The sequence below is a fragment of the Vombatus ursinus genome, unplaced genomic scaffold (genome assembly GCF_900497805.2).
Source record: "Vombatus ursinus unplaced genomic scaffold, bare-nosed wombat genome assembly UNPS02014786.1, whole genome shotgun sequence".
Classification (NCBI taxonomy): Eukaryota; Metazoa; Chordata; class Mammalia; order Diprotodontia; family Vombatidae; genus Vombatus; species Vombatus ursinus.
This window is the reverse complement of record NW_020954564.1, coordinates 18,983,946-19,008,093: the sequence shown is the minus strand read 5'-3', so window position 1 is coordinate 19,008,093 and position 24,148 is coordinate 18,983,946. Positions and strand designations below refer to the sequence as shown.

Below are 24,148 nucleotides of genomic sequence, written 5' to 3'. Positions count from 1 at the left end.
TTTTTTAAAGAATGCCTTTAAGGTGATATTTTGTTCTAGTAAATCAAATGCTTTTATATAGTCAAAAGGTACTAAACACAATGAGATGTATTTTTTCTAACTTTTAGTAAATTTTATGAGTAAAAATTTGTATTCTACTATAGAATATTATTTGATACAGCATGTGTGTTCCTTTGCCATTTCTTCAACAAGCATAAGGTATTCTCATAATGATTTCATAGAGATGGGAAACTTAGGGTTTTAAGTCAGCAATTATTAATACGTATTCATCATACTTTCTATAATAATAAGGCCCAACACTTTTCTTATGAATTGACATTCTTTTATCTTACAGGTATCTTGAAAATTGTTCCCTTGATACGTTCCAAATTATATCACCTCCAGCTCAGACTCCTTCTGACTCTACTTGGTTTATTCCAGCTGCTCTTACTATCATTTTTTAGTGTTATCTCTACTTACTCTTGCAGCACATTAAGAACAGGGACAGGCATATGTCTCCATTTTACAAAACATGTTAAATATACTATCATTAATGGAGAAAAGAGTTAGGTATAACAGTTTTTATAGATTATTTTGTGTTGTTTTTGTTGTTTTCCTAGTTTTATCTTTAGGTCCCTTAATTACAATTGAGATCATTCATACTAGTTGAGTCTTTTGCCAAGCTGTAGCCATTATTATCCTTCCATCTGTCTCACTATTTCATGGAGCAATACTGATTATTATATTTCACATTTATTCATAGGATTTTACAATGTAGTGACATTATAAAATGATGCTACCTTGGGCTTCTTCTTTGCAAGAAGGTCAAGTGTTTTCTGGCTAAGGTTGTTTTAATTTTTTTCATCTCCTTGTGATAATTGATTTACAGCAATTAAAGTTCCTGAGGAAATGGCGATCATTTGTGTCAATGTCTGTACTTTTATATATTTCCTATCATTTAATGTGACTTTGTTCAAATACATTAAATTACTATTAGATTAAGTATATTCCATAACTTCTCTCCTTATTTGCTTTAAATTGGGAGAATTATGCAACAAAAAAAATTATCAATAAACATTTCTTTTTTAAAGGTCAATATACTTAGATCTTGAGATTCTGTGGTAAATAATATCTCCTCAAGGAGGTGAAAGATAGGAATGCTATTCAAAATATTTAACTATATTATCTATATATTTCAAAATATTCATAGTAACATTTTTGTAGTATGAAAAAACTTGAAAAAGTAAATTTCCATTGACAGAGTAATGGTTAAGCAAATTATGGTTCATAAATGTAGTGGAAGAATACTATGCCATAAGAAAGGACAAATACAAATTTTAAAAAATGGGAAAGAAGTATATGAACTAATACAGAATTAAATAAGCAGAGTAAGAAAAATAATATAGCTATTAAAAACAAAAAATATTTAATGTTATTCAATTATAATGTCCAAGCTTAGCCTCAGAGGACCTGGAAAATGAATCTCCCTCTTTTGTCAAAGATATGCAAGACTACAGGTTTGGAATACTCATAAAATATTAAACATGGTTGTGGTATTGATCTAAAATGCTTTTTTTTTCCACTTTGTTTCAATGGAAAGCCCAATGGGTAGGAGAGAATAGAGAGATATATAATAGATACAATAGACACATTATCCAAAAGCAAAAATATCAATAAAGTAACATAAAGTTTTATCCAGTTGATAATATAGTCTTACATATAGTTTATGCAATGGCACTATGACCTTACACATTTTGAACACTTTATTTCTATTAAGAGCAATCTAGTATCAAGTTAGTTTTTGTTTGTTTATTCTGTGAGTGAAGCTTCTGACTAGCCTCCCAAAGGCTGGATTCCCTCTTCTTATTTTTAAGAATGTTTACATCATATTTGTCTCTGTTCCTTAAAGTCCAGTACAGGATATTCAATGGCTGTGATAATGCCATACTAATTAGACTATTTCCCAAGTCCTCCAAATTGACATGATTCCATTCAGTCCTCCAGAGGAATTAGATGTGTCGTCTCTACATGTCTCCCTTTGACTCAGACATATGACAAATATACTGTATGTAACCATGCTGTGGAAGATTAAATAGTCATATAATCATGTACCACTGCTCAGTAATACAGGTCAAGAGAAGCCAGTTCTTCTAGGAGGCTGAAGAAAAAGATTGAATGAGAGAGATAATGTAAAATTGAATGAGGAGTTAGAGAATCATGTTCTGCCAATTGGTCTCCTGTTGGCTACATTCTTGAATGCCTTCTTTATATCCTTGTTTCTCAGGCTATATATGAGGGGGTTGAGCATAGGGTTTATCACTGCATAGAACACAGATACCATTTTCCCTAGTTCCTTGGCAGACTTAGGTGTCATGTAGTTGATAATGGCTGATCCATAAAAAATGATGACCACAATGAGATGGGAGCCACAGGTGGAGAAGGCCTTGAGTTTCCCTGAAGCTGTCTTCATCTTGACCACAGACACTATGATACATACATATGAGATCATAATCAGGGACACAGGTGCAAGAAGAATCACCACACCCATTAAGAAAACAGCCATCTCTGAGCTGTGTATGTCTGCAGATGCCACAATCAGAAGGGCTGGGGGCTCACAAATAAAATGAGCGATTCTATTGTCTCCTTGGTAAGGGAGGTTTAGTGTAAATGTAGTGTCCACCACTGATACCAAAACACCACTTGACCAGCATGCCAAAGCCAAGAGGCTACACACCCTCCATGTCATGGTGAGGGGGTAGTGCATAGGGTCACAGATTGCCAAGTACCGATCATAAGACATCACAGCTAATAAGGCACACTCTGCACATCCAAAGAATAGGATGAAAAGAAGTTGAACTGCACAGCCTGTGAAAGAAATTAGTTTCTTTCTAGATAACATGTGGATTAGGGTTTGGGGAACAATGGTAGTCGAGAAGCAGAGGTCAGCCAAAGATAAATTACACAGGAAAAAATACATGGGTGTATGAAGCTGTGAGTCAAGCAGAACCAAGGATGTGAGGAGCAGGTTTCCAAGAATGGTGCCCAGATAGACTGCCAGGAACAATACAAAGAGCAACAGCTGAGTCTGAGGGTCATCAGAAAGTCCCAATAGGAAGAATTCTGTCACCCAGGTCTGATTGGTCTGACTCATGTTGTCTCTGCTTCTTTGTAATCCATCCAAGAGATATAGAATGTAGAGATGTAACCTAAAGACTAATAGAACCTTAGTTTGGGAAGAACGTTAAATGTTATCTAGCGCAACCTTCAACTATCAATAGCTGCCTTGATGTGTGGTCATTGAACATCTCCATTGAAAATAGTGACTCATATCACAAGGAATATATTCAATTTCAGGATAAAACTCTTAGAAAATTAATTAATTAATTAATTAATTTTTAAACTATTCTCCCACTTACTTAGATAATTTCTATGCATTGACATGTTATTTCTTCTAAAGCAGGAGAGACTAAATATCAGTCACCTAACAACCCCCCTAATATTTAAAGAAAACTTTCAGCTCCACCCCAAAAAATATATTCTTGTCAGGGCTAAATATTTCCTGTTCCTCCAACCTTCTTAAAATGAGACTTCTGCTCATTCTGGTCACCTACCTCATATGTGCTTCATTTCGTTAATGTTTTTTCAAAATATTGAGTCAAGGAATGATTACAACTCTCCATAAGTGGTCTGACTATCACAGAGTTCAATATATCTTTGAGCTTCTTTGAGAATGAATGAAACTATATCTTATCTAATACTTTCTAAAATTATATTGGTTTTAATGACCTATAGTCGACTCATTCATCTTGAGCTTTTAACTAAACTCAATGACTAAAGACTTGAGGTCTTTCTCTGATGAACTATTACTAAGATAAATCCTATCCATTTGTACAGGTAATTAAAACAAACTAAAGTGTAGGACTTCATATTTACTCTTGCTAAGGTTCATCTTGTATCATCTTACTGGCTCTTCCTGACAAGAGTACAGTGGTATATGGGAATACATCAAAAATCAAAATATCATTACCTTACTAGTACCAATTAACTGAAAAACAAGAGAAAACTAAAAGGAATCAAATTGCCTTGAAGGGGATAGCAGTGACTAGACAATTATTCCTATTTTCTTGGATAATAATCGGACCTCTGGCTAGCAGGTTGTTTTAGTGAAAAAAAGTTAAATTGTATACATTTCTTCAACATGCCCAGGAGAAATCCACAGCACATTGTGAGGAATAGTGAGATGCTTTTAAGACAACTAGAAATGCTGGAAGACCTTTGTAAGGATAATCATCATGCATCAGAATTTGGCACCAAGTTTGGGCTTTCGGAATACTCAGTAAGACTCGTATCTTGACTGGTGTCCATGGTTCAGCTTAATGTATCAGGAGCAGCATGAACTGTAAACTCTCATGAAAACTGGAAACGGTGTCAAACAGAGTGAAGACTTCTGTTTGGGTGACAGTGGCACCTCCTGTTTAAATTGCCTATATAATAGAAAGAATCCTATCTTTCACAGTAATGAGAGAGGTTTTATAAAACTCCTAATAAAGAGAGATAACATGGTGTATAAGATGGAGAGCTGTGTTCAGCATCAGAAAAACTGCAGCTCAAATCTTGACTCTAATACATACTGACTGTGTGACACTGGGTAGATTTCACCTCAGCACCCCAGACAGTGCTCTAAGACTAAGTTTCAGAGAAAGTGCCAATCTGCCTTGATAGAGGATGTTCTTTACCAGCAGTCCCCTACACAGATTAAATTATAGGTTCAGTCCATAAAGAAAAGAAAAAGAATGGTCAAATGGACAAAGCACTATTCATATTTTAAAATAGAGTTCCATTGGAATTTGGAAAGAGAGTCTGATTAAATATGCTGCCCTTATATAAGAGTCTGTTCCCATTTAAAATTTTTAGCCTTGCTGGCCAATTTATGTATGTGACCATAGTCTTTGTCATCTTGCTATGTCCTATCTCTGAAACCTTTTAGCAATAGCCTCTTATCCATCTGTCACCTTTTATCATATACAACATTCCTCATTTGTATGAGGTACTGGAGAGAGGTTTTTCATCTAATTTTCATCACAGTTTTATTCATCCTAAGTTTCCCTCCTTTGTTTTAGACCTTGTCTTAGATTAACACACATGTATTCTATATTTTTTTTAAGGAACTAATGAAATGGTGGATATGAAAATACTTTCGAATTCCTACAAATGCAGGTATTGCCTAGAGTGAAGAACACCAGACTGACAAATACTTCACATAGACAAATGTCTGGGTATTCTGCTTTTCCTCTTTCCCTCCAACTACTATGATAACTCTCCTGTCACTCATTCAAAATAGCCATCAAAATGGCCTGGGCCAAGAGCACAGCCTGATGGCCAGTTTCAAGAATCTCTTCCCAAGACTTCCTTTTGAACTCTATGCAAATTCCACAATTCCTTCTTTTCTTTTGAAATTCACTATCATATGTCACTTAATTTTAAGGCAAGCAGCCTGGTTTACAAATATAGTCAGTATATATCCTCATGAAGTGTTTTCCCCTTTCCTCTGTAATCAAACTCTTTTCCACTTATCCACTTATCCAATTGCTCTTTCTCTCTTTCCTCTTTCTCCCCCTTTCTTTTCCTCTTCATTTCTCTCTTCTTCTCTATCTCCTTCCCTTTCTTCCTTTCTTCTTTCTTTCTCTCCTTCCTCCTTTCTACCATTCTCTGCACCGATCTCTCATTCCTAATTCTATCTCTGATGGAAAGCTAATCTCCAATAAGCTTGTGAGGAATGATGTTTGCCTGATCGCCAGGAAAAGGAAAGCCATGACATTTTGAAAAAGTGGACAGAAAGAGAAATCAATGCCATCAAGATCTAAATCACTTGAAAGTTCCAATAATATCCCTTCAAAAGTTCCACTAGCAACTTTGTCTACTTCCCCATCCTCTTCTAATTGAATTTGCATTTTCTCCAGCACTAACATTCAAGGGAAAGGAGAATTTGTTACCTGATTTTGACATGTTATATAGATTCATCATTTGTTACAGTAATTTCTGCTATATCTCATCATATATGTCTTATATTTAAAGAATAGACTTTTGTAAATGCCTAAGTATAACATTATCATATTATTCTTAGTACTAAGCATAATGACAATAGATTATACTTGGTATTAAGTTACAATTATAATATTATTTTGTTGTGTAGTGAGGTCTGAAATACAAATGATTAACTTCTTAGTGAATTTATGTAATGCATCATGTTTATGAATGAAGACCTACTTGAATAGCAAATGTCAACAAATTTTAGATGCCGTTAATGAAATTGATGGATATATCACATGAAGTGAGCTAGGGAGAAGTTCTCTAGGGAGAAATCATGAAGAATGAAATGAATTAATAATAGGAACAAAGTTGGGATTGTCAAGACCATATTTAACTGCATTAAAAGAAGTCTTTAAAGGACTTTGGCACACCAATAGCTAAAGAGAATTCTGCTACTTATAACCTGCTACCCTAGAAGATTAATTTGGCAATATTCTATTAAAAGTAGGTGTTATTCATAAATATTTTAAAGTAATACATGATCTTTATTTACAAATATTCTACTGTTCAAAAAAATTCAATCAAGTTGCATCTCTAATTATTAGAGCTCAATGAGATTATTTAAACTTCTTGCCACATCATAAAAAGAAGAGATAAATGGAATGGAGCATGCATAGGGAAAGTGTAGGTTTTTCATTTTGACTGTTAAAATTATTCCCCCTCATGCCTCAGCTCTCATCATCTTTACTCTTCATTTATTCATATGATCAACATGACCATATTTTGTTAAGATTCAGTGCTCCATATTACCCAAAATGATGAATTGAGGAGAAAGCAAGCCCTCAATTTGTCTCTTTGCTGGAATGTGAAGAAGTGTTTTCCAGACCAGACATCTGGAATCAAAGAATCTTGGAATGACTTGGAATCTTGGAGTTCATCTAGTCCAATCCATCTTTGAGTAGAAGTACTGTCAACAACATCACCAAAACTGGCTCAGTGACATACCATAGTATCTCAATATCTCCCTCCTAAGGTAGTTCATTCCACCTTAGGACAATTCTAATTGATAAAAAAAAAAAAGTTTTTTCTTTTTTCTTAACTTTTATTTTTTAAATAGGATTTTCCCAATTATATATATAAAGACAATTTTAACATTCATTTTTTTTAAATTTTAAGTCCAAATTTTCTTCATTTCCCCCTCACCACCCCCTGTCTAAGATAATTTGACATGTTATATATGTGTAATCATGGAAAATAAGGTTTTTTTTCTTTTTATGAATAGAAATCAGTTTCTTTACCATTTTCATCAATTACTCTTAGATCTGCTTCTAGAATTAAGATTTTCAAAGGAGATTCTCAGATTTACCATGACAGGTTTTGAGTTCCTTGACAAGGAAAAGCTAATGAATTCTACATGAAAACATTGAGGCCTTGAGGGAGTAGAGGATTAAGTTTCTGAGAGGTGGGTAATGTGAAAGAATTGGTATTTCATTGAAATAACAGGTTCTGCTCTGATTCACTATGCTGGGAGATTGCTAATTAGCCTGGTGAGGTGTACTACGTTGGGTGTTTGGGTCCCAGAATAGTGACAAGATTCTCTTCTGGCTACTGTAAGTTAGCATGAGACAACACAATTATGTTATTTTCTATTATTCTCTAGGGAAATGGGTGCTCGGGAGATGTTAACCTGGGTGTCCTGGAGTCTCTTCTCAAGGACAAGCTTATTCTCATAATACATCATATCCAGGGTCCAAAGTGTCTCTAACTTTGTCCATCACTCATATCAATAGAGCTATATGGCCAATAGATATGGTCCCAAGGCAAGGTACAAGAGTTCAGAAACCAGTGTTCTGTTTATTGCTTTTCTTGCCTTGTCTATGTCCTTTGTAACTTGTCCTTCACAATGCTCTCAAAGCAATATTCCTAGAGCATCAACCTGGCTATGTTGTCTGCTTAATAAATTCCAGTGGCTCCCTCAGATAGGCATTCCTATGTTTCTCATTTACAACCAATTGCTATACATTGCTCTCCCAACTATAAATTTATGGTCAAGCTAAACTGAACAGTTTATCTTGTTATCTTGTTAATATTTTCACAGCGCACTCATTTCCCCACTTCCACTTTTGTACAGACTTTCTCCAGTGCCAGAAATACACTTCTTCCTCTGTTAAACCTTTTGGAATGTCTAGATGCCTTCATATCTTTGCTCAAATACTACCTTTTATATGAAACCTTTTTTGATCCCTCCAGGGGTTAGGCCTCTTCCTCCAACACCTATAATCACATTGCAATCTTTGCTCACCTTTTGTGTATGCTTATATGGAAACATGTTATCTCTCTAGATAGAAGATAGAATACACATTTCTTGAAGAGAGGGACTTTGTAACTCCAGGATCAGCAATACATAATAGAATTTTAAGAAATGTTCATCAACTGAGTGAGTGTTGGTTTGGTTGATGTGTTTCCTTTGGGAATAAGACAAGCTAAAATGGAAAGTGAACTCAAAATGTCTCTTGATTCTGAGACACTCTGCCCATTGTTATTTAGCCTTTATATCTCCTTTATTATTATATCCCCTTTACATCCCCCTTTCATTGCTCCAAACTGCCATCATTTACATATCATTTACCTATTCACAACTAATGTCTTTTTTTCTTAGATTTGCCTGCATCAGTGTGGAATTTACTTTTTCCTAGTCCAATCCAAATCTACTCAGAAAATTCCAGCTCCAACTCTGCAACTTTCAGTAAGCCTTTACTATTCCCCCCTTCTCTATCTAGAACCTCATATTCTCACCTGGAAGACAGAAAACACTAGGAACACATCTCATAGAAGGGAAAGATACTCCAAATACGGAAAATAGAATAGAAGTACCTGTTAGGTTAGGGAGATGGAAACATCAGGTAACTTATACTAAATCAGAGAGCTCTCATCCAATCTTTGTTCCTTGCCAGGAGCAGGAGTTGGAGGAGAAGGGGAAGAGTGAGGAAGTGGATTAAATCTTCCCTTCCCCAGACAAGTCTCCTTGGTGGTTCTGAGGAATTGCTTTTCAAACAAGGACTGTTTCCATAAATACAAACCTAGTTACATGGTCTATAGTGTGGGGATGGTCTCTGGAGTATCTCACACACTCCAGAGGATTTCTAAGTCATTAGGAAAAATCAGGAAGTGAATGTATCTTTTCAGTGTAGTTCTCTCTCAGGTGGACAAAAGAAATATCCTTTAGTGCAAGTAATTAAAATGTAAATCTTCAGTTTCAAACTCTCAGTTTACTCTTTTCACCCATTCTCATATTCTCTGTTGGCAATGTGGGTATTTGCATGGATGTGTGATTGAGAGCCCAGGTACAGTTCTATTAATTTTGTTGGCATGATATGAAAAAATGTGATTGATAGCTTATGTGAAACTTTTATCACATATATATTTAGGTTTGTTTTCCCAAGAAACAAATGTCACTTTAATGTCAAAAAGTTACATAAACTGAAGGAATTTTATGGCTTCGATGCCTAGTTATAGTAAGATATTTTGAATCATAGAATAGAAACAAAGAATCACACAACAAACAAAATCACAGAAACAAAGAATCTCAGAACTGGAGCCATATAGGCCACCTAGGTAAAAATCAAACTATAAGTTCTGTCTGTAACTCTTTTTTTTTTTCAAGAATAATTTATGTTTGAGATTTTGCAAAGTTTACAAAGCATTTTTCTTCCCAGAATGGTCAAGAGGGCTATATTGAATAGTGGTAAGAGTATTTGAGGTTAGGAGACCTGTGTTCAAATCCCACCTCCGAAATTTATTAATTGCATAACTTTGGACAAGCCATGTTACTTCAGTGAGCTGTTGTTTTCTCATCTGGTGCATTAGGTACTGGGAGAGGGATGAAAGGATCAGACACGTTCAGAAGATGAAAGCTAGCATCCAGACCAAACACATCTTTTGGGGTTTTTTTTCAGTGGTTCCAGTAGAAAAGGAGAAGGAGCCAGAAGCATGTGCTTGAGTAGTGGCTGGACCTGGCTGAAAGCCTGGGATCAACTCTCTGCTGAACCTCCAGGTTTTTCAAGAGGTTTGCCGTCTCCAAACTTTGCAAAGTCCTCAGTTCAGTAGCTCCTCAGCTGTGAGTTTGGAGAAATTGTAATCATCAAAGGGATTCCAAGTGGAGCCTTCTGAAGCACTGTGAATATTTAGCTGAGAGGTTCGGGGAGAACCCAATAGAGTGGTGGATGTAAACTTGGACTTACTTCAGCCGCAGTTACCTGGAGCAATTGAGTCAACTGGCTGGCAGAGACTCCCAAAATGATGCTGTGGGTTACATCACTGAGGATTTTCCCATGTCCCGCCCGCTGGGCTTTGGGGGATGATGGAGGAGCGAGAGATCCAAGCTTCTGCCCCTAGATGGTTAGGGGTAGGGTGTCTATATCTCTTATAGACTACCCTACTTCCTTTTCCCTTCATCTAATATTTTACGTTCTGCCTTCATGCTTTTGCACAGACTGTCCACAATGCCTTAAATGTTACCTCATCACCTTCACATTTTGAAATTGCTAGCTCCCTTCCAGCCTCAGCTTAAGTGCTACCTCCATCAAGAAGTATTTTCTGATTGTTCCCCATTGTTAGTAATCCCCATGTCAATTTCTTTTTTTTGTTTTCGTTTTTGTTTTTGTTTTTGGCCATATATCCTTTCAATATTTATCAGTAAAAATCTGAAAAGTTACATCTTCCTAGTGTAGTGTCAGATCCTCAAGGAGGCAGGCTCCTCACATTTGTCTTTCTATCCCCAATTTCTAGTATAGTGCTTTGCATATTCTATTTACTTTATGAATGCTTATTGATTGACTCACTGACTTACAAGTAGTCTATGCTTGAAGATCTTCAGTGATGGAAAACTTATCACCTTCTGTCAACTCAATTTATTATTGAACAACTCTAATTATTAGGAAGTTTTTATTCACATATTGAGCTAAAGTCTACTTCAGTGTAACTTTTACCCAGTGGTCCTAGTTCTTCATTCTGGTAGAATGATCACTAGGGCAGAGTAAAAAGGACTTACTTTGCTCCAGGGCAGCAACACTGCAGTGCTACATGCTTCTTCTGAGCACCTTACCTCATAGTCCTCTACAGGCCCACACCCCTTGACAATTCTCCCCAGGCTGCCTCCCTCAGGGTCTTTTCCATCTCATACTCCATTCCCAGAACATAGCTTTTCCTCCAGAAAGAGAGACTGGGATCTCTGGAAGACAAGTTGCTCCCTTTCACAAATCTCAAAATTTGCAAGTTTTAAGACACCTCAGTAGCCATCTAGTCCAACTCTTACCTAACTTTAACTGTCAAGTGTTCATTCATTCTCTACTTGAAGACTAATTATCAGGTATGGTTTAGTGGGAAAGGCTTGTGGGAGAAGTGAGATTGGGTAAAAAGAAAAAGACTTAAGCAATTAAAAAATAATCTTTTTTTTTTTGCTTTTTTAACATTTTATTTTTAACATTCTTTTACTTTTAAGTTTTACATTGCAAATTCTCTCCCTCCCTCTCATGCCTTCTCACATGCAATACAAAAGGAATATGATATTAATTATACGTGTGAAATGATGCAAAACATATTTCTGTATTATCAAATGTTTCAAAAAAATAAAGTGATGAAAATTATACTTCAATTTATTCTCAGAGGTCATCAGTTTTCTTTCTGGAGGTAGGCAGCATCTTTTTTCAACAGGAGTCCTTTGAAATTGTCTTGGAGCATTGTACTGATCAGAGTAGCCAAGTCCTTCATAGTCAATCACCATTACAGCATCGCTGGTACTGTGCACTATTATCTCCCAGGTCTTCTTATTTCACTTTGCTTCATTTCAAATAGATCCTGCCATGCTTTTCCGAAAACATTCTGTGCCTGGCACATAGTAGGTGCTTCATAAATGTTTGTTGATTTGACTTGACTTTATAAACTGACTCTTCTCTCCCTTACTTAAACTAGTGGTTAGAATTTAGTAAGCCCTTAATAAATATGTGTTTATTTATTTCTCAATAATTTTAATTTAATATTTTTCTATTTTAATAAATTTGTTGTTTATTTATTTTTAGCATTCTTTTATTTTTAAATTTTGAGTTCCAAATTCTCTCCCTCATTCCCAACCCCCATTCCCACCCATTGAGAAAGCTAATAAAATATCAGTTATACATATGAAATAGTGTGAAACATTTCCATATTAGCTATATCTCAAAAGAATAGAGAAAATTATACTTCAGTTTGCATTCAGAGTTCATTAGTTCTCTCTCTAGACATGGATAGCATTTTTTTTTCATCATAAGGCCTTTGGAATTATCTTGGATCATTGTATTGATCAGAGTAACCAAGTCTTTCACAACTGATCATCATTACAATATTGCTGTTACTGTGAACAATGATCTCCTGGTTCTTCTCACTTTACTTTGCATCAGTTCATATAGGTCTTCTGCTTTTTTTCTGAAACCACTCTCTCATCATTTCTTATAGCACAATAGTACTCCATCACAATCATATGCCACAACTCACTTAGCCATTCCCCAGTTGATGAACATCCCCTCAATTTCCAAGTCTTTGCCACCATAGAACTGCTATAAATATTTTTGTACATATAAGTCCTTTTCCTTTTTCTTTGATCCCTTTGGGATGTAGATTTGGTGGTGGTATTGCTGGGTCAAAAGGTATGCACAGTTGTATAGACTTTTGGGTATAGTTCTAAATTATTCTCCACAGTGGTTGGACTAGTTCCCAACTCCACCAACAGTTCATTAGTGTACCTTTTTTGTTCATTCCCTCCAGCATTTGTAATTTCTGATAGGTGTGAGGTGCTACCTCAGTTGTTTTAATTTGCCTTTCTCTAATCAATAGTGATTTAGAGCATTTTTTCACATGTCTATAGATGGCTTTAATTTCTTCTTCTGAATACTTCCTGTTTATACCACTTGATGATTTATCAAATGGGGAATGGCTATTATTTGTATATATTTGAATCAGTTTGATACTCAGCATATATTTTTATCTTTATTCATTTTTCACTTATGTGTGTGTGTGTTGGCAAGAAAGAGCTCACTCAGGTAAAAGGAGAATTCAATCCAGGGCAGGCAGTGTATCAGCAAGCCAGCAGCAGGGCCTACCTCAGCAAGCCAATGGGAGGCCCTGAGCCCCAGCACAGGTAAGTAACTGAAGGCCCATGCCCCTGGAGCAGCAACAAGAGAGCAGCCAGCCTACAGAACCCAACCTCCAGGACCCAGATGCAGCACCAGCCCCCTTGGGTCCCAGCTCAGCACTAGGCCCACCCTAGGCTCTCACAAAGCATCAGGTAAGTGGCCAGACCTGCCCCATTCTTGACCCTGGCACAGCAAGAAATCCCCCATGGGCCTCAGCACAGCAACAGGCAAGTGGCCAGACCCCCTTCTGCTTACCAAAGCATCTCCAGGCAAGTAACCAGATCCCCCACACAACTAGCACAACATCAAGCAAGTAGCCAGGGACTGGAGCCCCCAATACAAGGTGATTGGGGTAGTGCCCCATCCACCCCAGGAATACAAGTTAACTTTAAAAGTAATGAAATAGGCTGGAAAAGATGAGTAAAACAAAACAAAACAAAGGAAAAAACACAAACATAGAAAGTTATTGTGGTGACATCAAGTCACAAACTCAGAAGAGGACAACAATGTCAAAATTACAAGCAAAGTCTCAAAGAAAAATGAGAATTGGTCTCAAATCCAGAAAAGAAACCCTGGAAAAGCTCAAAAGGGAGATTAAAAATCAAATAAAAGAGGTAGAAGAAAAATTGGGAAAAGAAATGAGAGTGATGCAAGAGATCCATGAAAAAAAGATTCAATAGCTTGATAAAGGAAGCACAAAAATGGAAAAAGATATACAAAAATTTACTGAAGAAAATAACTCCTTAAAAAAGTAGAACTGGCCAAATGGAAAAGGAGGTATAAAAGCTAACTGAAGAAAATAATTCCTTAAAAATTAGAATTGGACAAGTGGAAGCTAATGATTCCATAAGACATCAAGAATCAGTCAAATAAAATCAAAAGAATGAAAAAATAGAAGACTTGTGAAATATCTCATTAGAAAAACAACTGATAGGGTAGCTAGATGGTGCAGTGAATAAGCTCCAGCCTTGGAGTCAGGAGGACCTGAATTCAAATCTAGCCTCAGATACATGACACTTACTAGCTGTGTGACCCGGGCAAGTCACTTAACCCTGATTGCTTCACCAAAAAGGCAAAAAAAGAAAAAAAAAGCATAAAAGAAAAACAACTGATGTGGAAACTAAGTCTAGGAGAAATAATATAAGAATTATTGGACTACCTGAAAGCCATGATAAAAAAATGACCTGGAAATTATATTTCAAGAAATTATCAAAGAAAACGGCCCTGATATCCTATAACCAGAAAGTAAAATAGACATTGAAAGAATCCAGCCATTACCTCTTGAAAGAGATACTAAAACAAAAACTTTCAGGAATATTATAGCCAAATTCCAAAACAACCATGTCAAGGAGAAAATATTGAAAGCAACCAAAAAGAAACAATTCAAATACAATGCAGCCAAAGTCAGGGTTACACAGGATTTTGCCGTTTCTATATTAAAGTATCAGAAGGCACGAAATATGATATCCCAGAAGGCAAAGGATCTAGGATTACAACCAAGAATCATCTATCCATTGAAAATGAGCACAATCCTTCGGGGGAAAAAATGGTCATTCAATGACATGAGGGTTTTTAAGCTTTTCTGATGAAAAAACTACAATTGAACAAAAAATTTGATTTTCAAACACAAAACTCAAGAAAAGCACAAAAAGATAAAAAGGAAAGAGAAAGTATAAGGGATTCAAAGAGGCTAAACTATTTGCATCCTTACACAGGAAGATTATCCTTGTAATTCTTAAGAACTGTATCACTATTAGTGCAGTTAGAAGGAGTATACAGACAGAGGGTACAGTTATAAGGTGACTCTGAGGGGATGATACTTAAAAAAAATTAAGGGGGTGAGAAAGAGGATTGCACTGGAACCAGAATGGAGAGGTAAAATGGGGTAAATTATCTCACATTAAGAGGTACAAAAGACTTATTACAGTGGAGGGGAAGATGGGAGAGGTGGCAGTGGACATTGCTTGAACCTTACTCTCATCAGAACATCAGAATTGGCTCAAAGAGGGAATAACATACACACTCAGTTGGATATAGAAATCTATCTTACCCTATAGGAAAGTAGGAGAAGGTAATAGGGGAAAGTGTGGGGGTGGGGGGTGTTGCTTGATAGAAAGCAGGGTGGATTGAAGGAAGTAAAAGTCAGAAGAAAATACTTTTGAGAACAGACAGGGTGAAAGGAGAGTAGGTCACAGGGGTGGGGAATTTTCAGTCTCAAGGCCACATGTGGCCCTCTAGGTCCTCAAGTGTGGCCCTTTGAATCCAAACTTCACAGAACAAATTCCCTTGGTAAAAGGATTTGTTCTATAAAACTTGGACTCAATCGAAAGGCCACATCCAAGGACCTACAAGGCCCTATGTGGCCTCTAGGTCACAGGTTTCTCACCCCTGGAGGAGGATGAACAGGGAGAAAATGGAGTGAAGGGAAATACATAGTAATTATTACTGTGAAAAAAAATTTACACCAATTTTTTCTTATAAAGGCCTCATTTCTCAAATATATAGAGAACTGAGTCAAATTTATGGAAATGAGAGCCATTCCTCAATTGATAAATGTTCAAAGGATAGGAACAGGCAGTTTTCAGATGAAGTAATCAAAACTATTAATAGTTTGATAGAAAAATGCCCTAAATACTATTGATTAGAAAAATGCAAATTAAAACAACTCTAAGCTATCACCCCACACCTATCAGGTTGGCTAATATAACAGAAATGGAAAATGACAAATGTTGGGGAGGATGTGGGAAAATTGAGACACTAGTGCACTGTTGGTCAAGTTATATACTGATTCAACCATTCTTTATAGCAATTTGGAACTATGCTGAAAGGGATTTAAAACCATGCATACCCTTTGGCCAAACAATACTACAACTTGGTCTATATCCCAAAGAGACAGGAAAAAAAATGAAAAGGATCTATATACACAAAAATATGTATAGCATAGCGGCTCTTTTAGTGGTGGCAAAAAACTGAAAATTGAGGAGATGTTCATCATTCAGGGAATAGCTGAACAAATGGGATACTATTGTACTATAAGAAATGACAAGCAGTATGCTCTCAGAAAAACTTGAAAAGATTTACATGAACTGATACAAAGTGAAATGAGAAGAGCCAAGAGAACATTGTATACATAACAGCAATATTGTAGGATAATAAATATGAATGGCTTAGCTATTCTCAGCAATTCAATGATCCAAGACAATTCTGGAGGACTTACAATGAAAAATGCCATCCATCTCCAGAAAAAGAATTGACATAGTCTGAATGAAGATCAAAGTATGCTTTTTCCTTTTTTTTCTTAATTTTTCTTGGTTTTTTTTTTTGGTCTTCTTTCACAAGATGACTAACATAGAAATATGTTTTGATTGACTGCATATGTTATATATTAAGCTTATATTAAATTGCTTGCCTTCGCAATTTGGGTAGTGGATGGCAGTGAGGAAGAGAATTTGGAACTCAAAAAGAATTTTAAAGCAAATGTAAGAAATTGTTTTTTACTTAAATTGGGGAGAAATAAAATTTTAGATTGTAAAAAAATATTTTTCTTCATCTATTGATATAACAATGATTTTTCTTACTTTTGTTATTGATGTAACCAATTATGTTAATAGTTTTCCTTATGTTAAACCATCCCTGCACTCCTGGTATAAATCTCACTTGGTCACAATGTATAATCTTTATAATATATTGTTGTAGTCACCTAGTTAATATTTTATTTAGGCTTTTTGCATCAATATTCATCAATGAAATTCATCTATAATTTTCTTTCTCTGTGTTCTTCCTGGTTTAGGTATCACTAATATATTTGTTTCATAAAAGGAGCTTGGTAGGACCCTTTCTTTGCCTATTATTTCAAATAATTTATTTAATATTAGAATTAGTTCATCTTTAAATGTTTGGTAGAACTCTCTCATAAGTCCATCTGGTCCTGATGCTTTCTCTTTAGGAAGTTCATTTTTGACCTGTTCAATTTCCTTTTCTAAAATCATTGTATATAGATATTCTATTTACCTCTTCTGTTAATCTAGGCAGTTTATGTTTTTGTAAATATTATTCCATTTCACTTAAATTCTTAAATTTATTGGAATATAATTGGCCAAAATAATTCCTTATAATGACTTTGATTTCATTTTTGTTAGTGGTATAGTCACCCTTTTCATTTTTAATACTAGTGATTTGGCTTTCCTTTCTCTTTTTTTAAAATCATATTAACCAATGGCTTATCTATTTTATTAGCTTTTTTCATAAAACTAACTCCTAGCTTCATTTATTAAATCAATGATTTTCTTACACTCAGTTTTATTAGTCACCTTTAATTTCTAAGATTTCCAATTTAGTGTTTTATTGGGGATTCTTAATTTGTTTGTTTCCTAGTTTTGTAATTGCATACCTAATTCATTGATCTGCTCTTTCTCTATTTTATTGATATAAACATTTATAGATTAAAATTTTTCCTCTAATTACTGTTTTTGCAGCATCACATAGGTTTTGATATGTTGTCTCATTATTGTCATTCTCTTTAATGAAATTATTGGTTATTTCTATGATTTTTGCATCCATAATCCACTCATTCTTTAAGATTGGGTTGTTTAGTCTCCAATTAGTTTTTAATCTGTGTTTCTAAGGGGGTTTATTAGATTTAATTCTTATTGCGTTGTTATCTGAAAATGATGCATTTAATATTTCTGCTTTCTTGCACTTAACTATAAAGTTTTTATGCCTTAATATATGGTCAATTTTTGTAAAGATACCATGTACCACTGAGATAAAGGTGTATTCCTTTCTATTTCCATTCAGTTTTATCCAGATATCTATCATATCTAGCTTTTCTAATTTTCTATTCACCTCCTTAACTTCTTTTTTTTTGTTAGATTTATCTAATTCTGGGAGGAGAAGGTTAAATTCCCCCACTATTATAGTATTACTATCTATTTCCACCTGTAATTCACTTAACTTTTAAAATTTAGATGCTATAGCATTTGGTGCACATAGGTTTATTATTTTTATTTTTCCATTTTCTGTGGTACCTTTTATCACAATGTAGTTTACCTATTTATCTCTTTTAAATAAATCTATTTTAGCTTAAACTTTGTCTCAGATAATTATTGCTACCCTTGCCTTTTTGCCTTAATTGAAGCACTATAAATTCTACTCCAGCTTTTTATTTTAACTTTGTATATTTCTCATTTTTAAATGTGTTTGCTGTTAATAACATATTATCGAATTCTGATTTTTAATCCATTCAGCTATCCATTTGCATTTTATGGGTGAGTTCATCCCATTCACATTCAAAGTTATAATTACTAGATGTATATTTCCCTCTATCCTATTTTTCCTCGCTATTATCCTTCTTTCCCTCTCCTTTAACACTATCCCTCCTCATATATCTTATTTCTAACCACTACCTCCCTAATCCTCACTCTTTTTAGGAATCCCTTCCTTTTCCTGCTTTTTAACCCTCACATTACTTATTCTACCCACCCTTCTAACAGTCCCTCCCTTATCCTCTTCCCCACCCTCCTGCTTCTTCATCTACACACTCTTCTAAAAGCCCCTCTGTTATCCTATGTCCTATTTCTTTATAAATTTCAAAGACTTTTATACATATATATAACATACATGTGTATATATACATATTGTATACATGTTATTCCCTCTTTAACCTAGTTCTAATGAGAATAAGGTTCCAGCACTAGCAGCCCTCCACTCCTACCTGCTTTCACTATAACAGTTCTCACATTCATTCCTTGTTTGTATGAGATAATTGCATAATTTTACCTTTTCCTGCCCAATTTTTCTTTTTAGAACCATCCCATCACACTCAACTCAACCCCATGCTGTCTATCTATGTATGTTTTTTCAAACTACCCAAGTGATGGTAATATTCTTAAGAGTACAGAGAACATTTTCCCATATAAGAAGTAATTAGTTTGACCTTATTGAATCCCTTATATTTGGTCTTTAGTATGTGGATAGTGGTGTGGCAGGTATCATGAGGTATATTTACTTTTGATATTTCATTGGTTCTGTGATCTTATTGATGGGGAAAGGGCAAACCACCTACAAATGTGTACATTACAACACATCCATACCTTCACATCTTTTACCACTCCTGACTATATCCTCCCCAAAATCTTCCATTAAGGAAAGGGTTGGTGAAGGAAATATATTCTATGTGCCAGAAGCTTCCTACAGGTCTCTGGACATTATGTGGACACCAATGTAGTCCTCAGGTTTTCCATTAGATATCCCACATTTTCACTGCATCACTGACATTTCTTTTTCTGGCCATATGCTTTATAATGTTGCTCCTCTGCATTTCTTCACTGATAATATTTTTCAGTATACTCACATCTCCCAGTTGCTTCTTTATTGACTTTTGGGAGACCTTTAATGTCAAGTTTTCAAAGACTGTGCTATTCCATGTCTAACAGTCATACAATATTATTTGAAATATATTGATGTTAAAAAGATGAGCCTTTCTTACAGAGCAAAATTTGGGATCACTAAAAGCACTGCAGTTTCTCAAATTCAAATCAAGTCACTCTCTTTTTGATCAATTCCTGGCCCTACTGTTCCAAGATATGCATGCTGATGGATTGTAATGGTGCATTGTACTCATGGAATATGGATTGTCCATCCAAATGTTGCTCATATTTTGGACAATAACAATAAGCATTTTTCATTTGCTTGGATTTTCCTGTGTGGAGAGTTAAACCAAACCTTTTGGGTGATTAAAGATCACACTTAGAAGTCTCTCTTTTACTCTGAGATGGCACAATGGTAAGATTTTGGGGTATAGGTAGTATATAATCTAAGAGATTTAGCAAAGAGATATCAATTTGAGATTTATTGTACATGGAAATTGACATGGTGGATGTGGAATTTACGGAATTTGCTATGCACAAAAAGCAGCATTTGGAGGACCACAATAGATACTGATTATATTTTATATTTAGATTCTGTGCTGGACATTCCCTATAATGATAGAAAATTCATGTGACAGGCATATGTCTCCATGGTTTTTTTGCATTGCTTTATGTCACAGGATTGTCAATCATAATTTTCTTTGCTGTTACATCTATCAAGGAACCTTATATGATTTTGACATATGCATGGGAGACACCCTTCTGGAAGAATGCCTTTAAGGCAGAATTTTGTTCTAGAAGATCAAGTACTTTTACATAGTGAATAGGATGATAAGCACAATGAGAGTTTGTATTTTTGTAACTTTTAGCAAATTTTGTGAATATAAAGTTGTATTCTACTGTAGAATATCATTTGCAAAATCCTGTGCATTACTTTGCCATTCCTTCCACAAAATAATGACCTGGGTGCAAATATACTATATTCTCAGGATGATTTCGTAGAGATGGGAAAAGTAAGCTTATGAGTCAGTAATTATTGATATGTATTGATATTTTTGACAAAAATGAAATCCAACATCTTTTCCATGAATTGACATTCTTTTATCTAACAAGTGTCTTCAATATTGTTCCCTTGATATCTTCCAAATTATATCACCTCCAGCACAGACCTACTCTGACTCTATTTGGTTTAGTCCAGCTGCTCTTGCCATCATTTTTAGTGCTTCCGCTTACAGCATATCAGGAAGTGGAATAGCCAGAGATATAAAAATATCTCCATGTTACATAGATGTTAGATATGCTGTCATTAATGGAGAAAGGATATTGCTATAACAATTTTCACATATTCTTTTTGTGTTGTTTTTGTTGCCCTCCTTCTAGTTTGACCCTTAAAATGCCTTAATTATTACTGAGATAATTTATACTAGCTGGGTCTCTTGCTAAGCTTTATATATTATTTTCTTCTCTTTCTCACTATTTTATGAGGCAATACTTATTATTATGTTTCACAATTTATTCGTAAGACTTCACAAATGTGGTGATATTTCCTGGGCTGCTTCTACTATACCTTCTAATCTTTATTTCTTTTTTGAAGTTGGAAAAAATTACACACAAAAGTTATCAATAAAAATTTATATTTTAAAAGTCTATATATACTTAGATCCTGAGATACCATAGCTACTCATACTTGCCCAAGTAAGTTAAAAACAAGAATAATATTCAAAACAATAGCAATGATATTAATAATATTATTCACATATTTCAAAATATCCATGGCAGCATTTTGTAGTATTAAAGAACTAGAAAAAAGTAGATTTCCATTGATTTAGCAATGGCTAAGAAAATTATGATTCCTACATATAGTGGAAGATTACTATACCATGAGAAATGACAAATGTGAATTCAGAAAAACTAGAAAAACTTATGTCAACTGACACAGAGTTAAATATGTAGGGTCAGAAAAAAACAATATAAAGAGTTATTACAATGATGTAAAACAAACAAACAATATTGAGTGCTATGCAATTATAATGACCAAGCTTAGCCTCAGAAGAGCTGAGAAAATAAACCTACCTCCCTCATCCCAGAAATATGGGACTACAGATTTGAAATACTCTGTTATTTCAAACATGGTTGTGGTGTTGGTAATCTAAACTGCTTTTTTTCTTACTTCATTACGAGGTATAGCCCAATGGATAAGGGAAAATGAACAGATATGTTCAGAAATTTAGAATATCAAAAAATAAAATAGATTAATTAAATACCAAAAAAGTTATATTCAGGAGATAACACAATCCTATGATAGTATATCTATGTTAGAATAATAATGGCATTATAACTTTACATATTTTGAGAACTGTATTTCTATTAAGAGCAATCCATTATCACATTAGTTTTTGTTGAGTTTTTTGTGTGAGTGCATCACTGAACCACCTTCCTAAAGGCTTGACTGCCTCTTCTTGTTCCCAAGAATCCCTCCATAATATTTAGCTCCACCCTCCAAATTAAAGTGCAAGATATTCAATAGCTATGATAATGCCATATTAATTAGACTTTTTCTGAGTTATTCAAATTAACATAGTTCTACCTAGTTCTTCAGAGGAATAAATATATCATCTCTACCTCTCCTTACAACTCATACATATTACAAGGTTATGATAAATGACCAATCTACATATAATTATATAGCAATATAAACATGCATCTCTGCCAAATCATATGAGTTATAAGAGACTAGTTCTTCCTATTGAGCTATACAAAAAGATTTGGAAGTGTAATATAAAGTCAAATTCAATGACAAATGAGAGGATCAGGTACTGCAGAACAGTTTCCTATTGGCAACATTTCTGAATGCCCTCTTTACATCCTTGTTCCTCAGACTATATATGAGGGGGTTGAGCATAGGGTTTATCACTGCATAGAACACAGATACCATTTTTCCTAGTTCCTTGGCAGACTTAGGTATCATGTAGTTGATAATGGCTAATCCATAAAAAATGATGACCACAATGAGATGAGATCCACAGGTGGAGAAGGCCTTGAGTCTCCCTGAGGCTGTCTTCATCTTGACCACAGACACTATGATACATACATATGAGATCATAATCAGGGACACAGGTGCAAGAAGAATCACCATAGCCATTAAGAAAATAGCCATCTCTGAGCTGTGTGTGTCTGCAGATGCCACAATCAGAAGGGCTGGGGGCTCACAAAGAAAATGAGCTACTCTTATTGTCTCCTTGTTAAGGGAGGTGTAATGTGAATGTAGCATTCACCACTGATACCAAAATGCTACTTGACCAGCATGCCAAAGCCAAAAGGCTACACACCCTCCATGTCATGATGAGGGGGTAGTGCATAGGGTCACAGATTACCAAGTACCGATCATAAGACATCACAGCTAACAAGGAACACTGTGTACATCCAAAAAACAGGATGAAAAGAAGTTGAACTGTACAGCTTGTGAAAGAAATTAGCTTCCTTCTAGATAACATGTAGATTAGGGTTTGAGGAACAATGGTAGTCGAGAGGCAGAGGTCAGCCAGAGATAAATTACACAGGAAAAAATACATGGGTGTATGGAGCTGTGAGCCAAGCAGAACCAAGGATGTGAGGAGCAGGTTTCCAAGTATGGTGCCCAGATAGACTGCCAGGAACAATACAAAGAGTAGCAGCTGAGTCTGAGGGTCATCAGAAAGTCCCAACAGGATGAATTGTGTCACCCAGGTCTGGTTTGTTTGGCTCATGTTCTCTCTGCTTCTTTATAAAGGAATTAAGAGATATAAGATGTAAAGATGTAACCTAAAGAATCAAAGAACTTTAGTTTGGGGAAAATCTTAAATGTTATCTAATGAAACCTTCAACCATCAATAAATAGCTGCCTTGAACATGTGGTCTTTGAATACCTCCATTGAAAATAGTGATATATTACAGGGAATACATTCCATTGTCATATAACACTGTCAGAAAATGCTTCTATAAATTAAGCTGAAATCTCCCACCCTATTATGTAAATTCTATGTATTGATCTCTGTTATTTCTTCTAGAGCAACAAAGACTAAATCTAAACCCTCTGTCACCTAACATCTCTTTTAATATTTGAAGAAAACTTGGAGCTCCTCCCCAAGTCTTTTCCTGTCTAGGCTAAATACTTTCTGTCCCTTGAACCTTTTTAATATGAAACTTCTACCCATTCTGATCACCCACCTCTACATGCACTTCTTTTTGTTATTGTCTTCTCATAATATTGGGTAAACAATTGAGCAAAATACTTCATAAGCAGTCTGGCTATCACAGAGTTCAATATATCTTTTGACTCCTTGGAGAAGGAATGAAGTCATATTTAATTTAATATGGTCTAAAATTATATTAATTACCTACAATTGATTCATTCATATTGAGTTTTTAACTAAAGTCTTGAGGTCTTTCCCTGATGAACTAATGCTAAGATAAATCTCACCCATTCTGTATTTATGTAGGTAATTAAAAAAACTAAAGTGTAGGAATTCAGATTTCGTCATGCTAATGTTCATCTGGTATCATCTTATTAGTTCTTCTTGATACAGTATAGTGGCATATGGGAAAACAATAAAAACCAAAATATCA

At 35.0% G+C, this 24,148-nt stretch overlaps 1 protein-coding gene and 1 pseudogene across 1 annotated transcript; both read right to left on the bottom strand.

Annotated features, from left to right (window-relative positions):
• Nucleotides 1-2,194: 2,194 nt before the first annotated feature.
• Nucleotides 2,195-3,142, bottom strand: LOC114047194 (olfactory receptor 2D2-like). The gene has a single exon (XM_027868001.1). It carries the CDS (start codon nt 3,128-3,130, stop codon nt 2,195-2,197), a length of 936 nt encoding a protein of 311 aa, XP_027723802.1. The 5' UTR covers nt 3,131-3,142.
• A 6,962-nt stretch (nt 3,143-10,104) lies between these two features.
• Nucleotides 10,105-23,289, bottom strand: LOC114047193 (annotated as a pseudogene).
• Between the last annotated feature and the right edge of the window lie 859 nt (nt 23,290-24,148).

Bases quoted from the DNA above. Each gene is read 5' to 3' on its own strand.
- LOC114047194 (XM_027868001.1), bottom strand. From the start codon at position 3,130: ATGAGTCAGACCAATCAGACCTGGGTGACAGAATTCTTCCTATTGGGA.